General features: G+C 39.0%; 1 protein-coding gene across 1 annotated transcript; it reads left to right on the top strand.

Annotated features, from left to right (window-relative positions):
- The first annotated feature begins 664 nt into the window (after nt 1-664).
- On the top strand, nt 665-6,387 carry LOC310952905 (UDP-glucuronosyltransferase-like). Its single transcript, XM_083921745.1, has 5 exons — nt 665-1,546; nt 2,746-2,877; nt 3,902-3,989; nt 4,120-4,339; nt 5,970-6,387. Exons 1-5 carry the CDS (start codon nt 686-688, stop codon nt 6,250-6,252), a joined length of 1,584 nt encoding a protein of 527 aa, XP_083777871.1. The 5' UTR covers nt 665-685; the 3' UTR covers nt 6,253-6,387.
- Nucleotides 6,388-7,142: the final 755 nt, after the last annotated feature.

Below are 7,142 nucleotides of genomic sequence, written 5' to 3'. Positions count from 1 at the left end.
TATTACAACTGCCTTTGCACGCCATCCGTGTTTTTACAGTGATTGTGGGTAAACGTGTGCGTGTGAATAGAGTGTGAAAAAAAAAAAGCTACAAAGAGGTCACATGCAATGGTCCTTTAAGCACGCATGTGTATGTTTTTTCAGGGGGAGGGGAGAAGGAGCTGCCTAAGTAAACAAAGGACTTTGTACCCATCTGCAGGCATCGAGAGCTGGAAACATGCATAGCCATCATGACTTGCAAGTATTGCTGGACATTAGAGTCCACTGCTGGAGAAAATAAATGAGAATACAAACAGAAATTGTGATTAGCATGATGTATAATAGAATGATAAAAAAAGTATATTCCAAAAGACACTTAACTTTCTAACTTTCTGTCATTGGCTGCTACCTCACATACCATAACAGAGACAGGACAGACATGAAGTGAGAATAAAATAAATAAATAAGCCCCATAAAAGAAGTGATAAGAGATTATCTAGAGACAAACTCTGAGTACTAGACAAATTCCACTGGGGAATCTTCACACATGCCGTTTTCCAGTGGTTACATAATTGCCTCCTCCCCCTAACTTCCTGCTGATTTTAAACACACACTCACACACACACGCACATACATGAAGCTACTTCTTAACAACAGCTACCACTAGCTCTTACAACAAGTCAGCTTGCAGGACAGAGAATAGGCAATGAGCGGTGGGGTGTGGTTTCCTGCTCTGGGGCTGGTGGTCTGGCTGTGCTGCCTCAGTCTGGAGCCCGTACAGGGGGGGAAGGTGCTAGTTGTGCCTATGGATGGGAGTCACTGGCTTAGCTTAAGGATTCTGTTGAATGAGCTCGGCCGCAGGGGCCATGAGATTGTATCGGTGGTGCCTGAGAACAGCCTGTTGCTGCCAGCCTCAGGGAGCTACAAGACTGAGATCTACCAAGTGCCCTTTACCAAAGCTGAACTGGATGGAGCATTTGCAGACCTGAAGGATGGAGTGTTCCTCAAGCCACCAGCAATCACAGATTTGTTTGTCAATGTGGAACGTCTGGTTAACTATACTTCAATGCAGGTGAAAGCCTGTGAGAGTTTGCTGAACAACCAGCCTCTAATGAGTCGACTGAAGGGAGGGGGATTCGAGGTTGTGCTTACAGACCCCTTCCTTCCCTGTGGCTCCATTCTGTCTCGTGTTTTTTCCATTCCAGCCGTTTATTTTCTGAATGGACTCCCATGTAACCTGCATTCAAAGGCTAACAAGTGTCCCTCTCCTCCTTCCTATGTTCCTGTGGCCTTTTCTGGTAATACAGAAATAATGAGCTTCCCACAGAGGGTCAAAAACATGCTCATGTCTATTTTTGAGTCATACTTGTGCAAAATGATGTATGGCCACTTTGATGATCTGGTCAGTAGGTATTTAGGAGAAAACATGACCTACATGGACATTCTTAGTCATGGCGCTATCTGGCTTCTAAGATATGACTTTGCTTTTCAATGGCCCAGACCTCTTTTGCCAAACATGGTTTTAATTGGAGGTATCAATTGTGGAATGACAGCTCCTCTTCCAGCGGTGAGTATTCAAATAATGTATACCAGTGTAAATACCATGCATCACATCTGGATTCACTTATGGCAAACTGCAAATACTTGTTTTGTGTTGAGTCAGGCTAAAGCAAATTCCTTATGTTGATGTTGTTAAAAAACACTAATGAATAATATTATATTAAAAACTGATCAAATGACAATGTACAATATAAAAGGGATTGCTCATAGTGATAAACCCATGGATAATTATTACCTGATTCTCTAGCTCTTTTAGCTCAAGGCACAGGCTGCAAATTCAAAAACTTGTTGTTTTTAGTAGCTATTGGGAAACAATTTTCAGAAAAGTTACAGCTACTTATTTGAAGTAGTGGATCACCTAGCAACTAAAGAGCCAAATATTTTCCTCACAAGTAGCATGACACTAAAACAGAGTGAACATTTGACTTGGCTGAGAAACACCAATTCAATTGAGGATCTTTGTCTGCCTGATGTGGAAATAGACAGTTGTTTGCTAACATGTTGGCCAACATGACTTTATGAGGTGATACCCAATATGTGTTTTTCAGCTAAGCATCTGCTTTGCTGATAAAGTAAAAAAAAACCAACAACAACAGCTTCATACATTTTGGGGACATGTGGAATATTCATCATACTAAAAATAATAAAGACTTTCAGTAATTGTTTTCTGTGGTAAAAGAAAGTAGTTTCACCTTTGACATGGATATGGAGATATAAATACTGAATGTCAGGAGCAAAACAAGGGTGCTGAAAAGATTGTAAAGATTTTTTTTCCTTTTTTATCATGATTCACCCACAATTGACCCACAACATTATGAAAGAACAGGTTCGTCTGCCTGTATGGAAGATTCAGTGTGTGAAATGTGAGCCGTGACTATGGCCAGCATAATCTTGGAAAATAAGCGAGGGCCCCCTGTTGTGTAAAAGGAATCAAATACTAAAATACAAATGCAAAGGGTTTGTTGACATAAACACAAATTAAATTGTGATTTCAATAGTTTACTTGGTGGATATTTGCTGAATACAGTGTAAAAATGAATATTCTACAATATATTTGAAAATGATGTATGACAGTGGTTTTCAGGATCAAATGATATAATGGCTGCATCGTAAAATTAAAAGCTGCCACAAACTCTATAAAAACTGATCATTTTATAAGATGTTCTTTAAACAAATGTGTGTGTGTTTTTCCCACTCCCCATGCAGGACTTGGAGGAGTTTGTGGAAGGCTCCGGAGATGCCGGCTTTATCGTCTTTACCCTGGGCTCCATGGTGCCCAACATGCCTGAGGAGAAGGCTAAACAGTTCTTTGATGCCTTTCGGCAAATTCCTCAAAGGGTAACAATAACTGTAACAGATTAAATTTGCTTTGATTCAATTAAATAACCTACCATTTATCCATTTATGCAAAAAAGTTGACTGATGTATTTTATTAGACCACTATTTAGCTTCTTCAAATAAAGAACCCAACCCACAAGTTACTAGCTACAAAAGAACTGCAAATACTTACAGTAAGCAAATAGTCCACATAATCCCTAATCAGTTTGATCAATGGACTTTGTCCCTGTCTTTGCCTCATTGTAGACATTTCCTTCGATATTGTCTTTGTGTGTCCTGATTTAATCAAATGTCTACCTTTCTAGCTCTGTGTTGAGAGAAACCATATCACATGATACAGATCTCTGTGAGTGAAACCTTTTGCTGTGTTGTGTTCCTTTGAGTTGTGGAGAACCAAGGCTAGGTCTGTGAAGAAGATACACCTTAACTAATCAAATCACCATTTTCTTTGTGAAACAGACTTGAATTGAACCTATGTAAATCCACAGTTGGGTCTCTCCCCCCTCTGACTTACACAGAATACACAGTTTGGGTTATGGTAGTTTAATAGCTGTTTTTTGATTTCTTTGGTTTAGACACTTTCATTGCTATCATTGTGTAATGTCAGTTTTCTTTTCGTCAAGAAACTTAATCAACACATGGGCTCAATGTGAGATTAGACTTTGTACTAGGAAGCAGGCAGGGTAAACTCAGTTTAATGTCCAATCCAACTAATTCAGACATTTATGTTCTAAATCCACCAGGTAATGTCTGGATACTTTCAGGTTTGCAGTGCATGTGGGAAAAGGGTCTCTTTTCCTCCCTCAGAAAAGTAGCTCAGACCAGCCCGCACTTTGTGTTTAACCCTTTTGTTTCCTGTAACCCTGTATACAATCCTGTAACTCTGGTCAGAGAGAATTTTGCAGCATAGTAGTGAACTTCTGTCTCTACTGCACAGTGAATAAAACTCAAATTAACCAGCCACATTATGTGAACAGTTTAGACACGACATGTTAGAAATAAAGTGGTATTATTTCTGTTTCAGGTTGTGTGGAGATACACTGGAGTCCTGCCCGAAGATGTACCCAAGAACGTGAGACTAATGAAGTGGTTACCTCAGAATGATCTCCTAGGTGTGTTTAGTTTTACCCAGACAGTATACTGTAATGAATGGTACCATTCAAACGAATGTTCTAAAACATTAACTGCAATTGATTTTTTGTGGACTTGACCTATAACTGTGTCTTTGTCTGTGCTCCTCAGCCCATCCCAAAGCTAAAGTCTTCATCACTCACGGAGGTACCCATGGTATCTATGAGGGTATCTGTAATGCTGTGCCCATGTTGGTGTTTCCACTGTTTGGGGACCAGGGGGACAACGCACATCGCATGGTGTCCCGCGGTGTTGCAGAAAAACTTGGAATTTATGATATGACGACTGAAACCCTGTTGGCTGCACTCAATAAAATCATCCATGACAAGAGGTAAGACAAGTGGCTGTTAATTAAACACCGCTCTCACCCCAATGTGTGAGATGACAACATTTTTTCCCGGTCACATGCACTAACATGCACTTGTGGCTGGACCATCTATCACAACGAACAATAGATAAACTCAGATTACAACACACAAGCATGCATAGTGCTACTAGAGGTCTCCTCCTGCACAGGAAACCTTTAATCAGATGACATTTAGAAAACCCAACAAAAACTAAAACATCTGAGACAAACATACTTGACAATCATACTTTTTTAAGTATAAAGTATGTAAAACAATGTTTTATTTTCAGTATATGTTTGTCTGTAAAGTCCCTGCATACCCATGGTCTAGCCCAACAGGTGTTTTCATGTTGCCTGATTAGACTTGTTATCTGGACTGTGGTACAGGGCGTGTTTGATCGATCGCGTGCTTGATCTCCCTAAGTCTTCCTTTTGTTATTTGTCCTCTTGAAGGTCCTGTATGCGACATTCAGGGCATTAATAAAGAAGCAAACAAATACTTGCTATGTAAAGATATAGTGGAGTAATGGTGTCCTGAGCAGAAAATGAAGTTACTATCCCTCTGTGTTTGTTGCAGTTCGAGTTTCTTTGTTTTTTATTTTGATAGCTGGTCCGGCTGTGCATGCATGTTAGTGCATGTGAGTCACAGTAGTGGAAAGTACAGTGTTCTAAAGATGAAACATGGAGATTCCGGCGCCTTCTTTGTGTCCCTAAGAAACACAAGATAATGGCATTCAAAATTCTAAAGGTGTAATCAGTCTTTGGTGTTATTTTGCTTCATGGCATTTCCCTGGTTGGCATTTCTGAAAGTAGACAGACTTAGGAATTGTAAGTCCAAGTGTAATTTTTTAGAGCCTAAACACAATAAGGACAATAGCCTTTCAAATAATTGATATGAGATTGTTTACTACGATATCAGTATTATCATCTGTGGCAATCTTATTTAAAATGGCACAACCTGTACTATTTTTCCATTTACAAAATATAAATACAGTGGTCACAAATACAGACCATTGTATAATGGAATACCAAGACAAGTACTATTACTATTGTTACTTTAAGTATATTTTAAAGCAAGTACTTTCCTACTTTTACACAAGTAGAAAGGTCAATGAGGTAAAAGACAATTTTTAAGATATATAAAATTGTGAATTGTTAACACACGTGTCCTAGCAGTCATTTTCTTCAGAGCCTTTGTTGGCACGTTACCACTTAGCTCCATCCACAGAGGTCTATTCAGCATATACAGTATAAGTTAAAATACTCTGTGGGCCTTTAAAAAAAATCACACACTATGAAAGGCACACTACTTTTTCACTAGTGTACTGGATTGTATTATTGTAAAATCACATGAAATGTTATAGGCCCACTTATACTGAACATTACTAATACTGCATTTTATAAAGGGCTATCAATTTGTAATTGTTAGAAGGCAAAGTACCTTTATACTGACATACATGTTTTGCATCTTATTTTATAAAGTTATAGTTTAGACACTGTAATAGAAAACAGTTGTACTAATGTAGTCTGTGAGGATATACTGTAGGCCTTGTGATGGTGAACACTGGAGATCATCCTATTTACTTTGTATTTTCAAAATATGACTTCTCCCCAGTTACAAAGAGAAGATTGAGACGCTGTCTCAGATACACCTGGACCGTCCTGTTCAGCCTGTAGACCTAGCTGCTTTCTGGACCGAGTTTGTCATGAGACACAAAGGAGCCGAACACTTAAGGGTAGCTGCACACGACTTAAACTGGATTCAGTACCATTGCCTGGATGTCATCTGTTTTTTTCTCATCATTATCGTCACTGTTCTGTGGGTGTCACTCAAATGCTGCTTGTACTGCACCCGGAAGTGTTGCAGAAAGGGGACTCAAAAGAAAAAGAAAGAGTAATGTTTCACTACTTTTTATGAATTATGCAGGTTGAAACATGGCAATCCCATTTAAAACTAATATACAGCACACAATGTGTATGTGTGTGTGTGTGTGGGTGTAATGTCAGTGCCATACAGCAGTCTTTAACCACTGTGAAAGATAGAAGTGATTGATTGAAGCCATCCTCTTGAAAACAAGCTTCCAAGCAAATAAAAATCTATTTTCCTTTTTTAACTTTGTCATGGATTTATTTGTAATATTTCCTCACTTTGAAGTTTCTCTCCACCAGGTGAACTAATTTGTTATCCAGTAGACTACTGTGTGTGTGTGTGTGTGTGTGGGGGGGGGGGGGGGGGGGGTATTTTTCCTGGCTGCAGGAGTTCATTTGGGTTATTGTGGAGTCATTTACTGATAATTATTCAATAACTTTATTTTTACATTGTTAGACAAGTGAAAATCAGAACTATAGACAATGATTCATTTAAATAGCACTGTTAAACCTACACTGACTGACCACGTGTAATACAGTTTGTTTGTAAATTGCATTAATTCATATACTGTATATTTAAATGAGCTTTAACCGTTTCTTCATGTTGTGGGCTTATGAAGTTCCCTGGAGCTAATGCAATTCCTGGGATGATGAATACATCCTGCCAAGGTCTGCCAGTGAGAAGAAGTGTATCAGATGTATCAGAGGGAACTCTGTATTACAGAGTGCACTCAGGGCCTGTTATTAGGGAAACAGATGGAGTTTGAACTTGTGACCTTTCAGTCAAGTGAAAGAGATCTTCAGGCTGCTGGTAGTTTACTGTCAACCAAAGCTTTGTAGACGTATCATCTAACTGCCAATTATCCTTCTCTAGAAGAATGTTTATTGGAATGCAGTGTTTGTTTTTCTTCACTCTGAC

This window comes from Echiichthys vipera (genome assembly GCF_963691815.1).
Source record: "Echiichthys vipera genome assembly, chromosome: 10".
NCBI lineage: Eukaryota > Metazoa > Chordata > Actinopteri > Perciformes > Trachinidae > Echiichthys > Echiichthys vipera.
This window is presented reverse-complemented; position numbering and strand designations above follow the sequence as displayed.

What these genes read in the sequence shown, in the direction of transcription:
- LOC310952905 (XM_083921745.1), top strand. Translation starts at nt 686, where the DNA reads ATGAGCGGTGGGGTGTGGTTTCCTGCTCTGGGGCTGGTGGTCTGGCTG. An exon ending in ACCTCAGAATGATCTCCTAG is followed by an intron (nt 3,990 to 4,119) that starts GTGTGTTTAGTT and finishes TGTGCTCCTCAG; the next exon opens with CCCATCCCAAAGCTAAAGTC. An exon ending in AAAATCATCCATGACAAGAG is followed by an intron (nt 4,340 to 5,969) that starts GTAAGACAAGTG and finishes ACTTCTCCCCAG; the next exon opens with TTACAAAGAGAAGATTGAGA.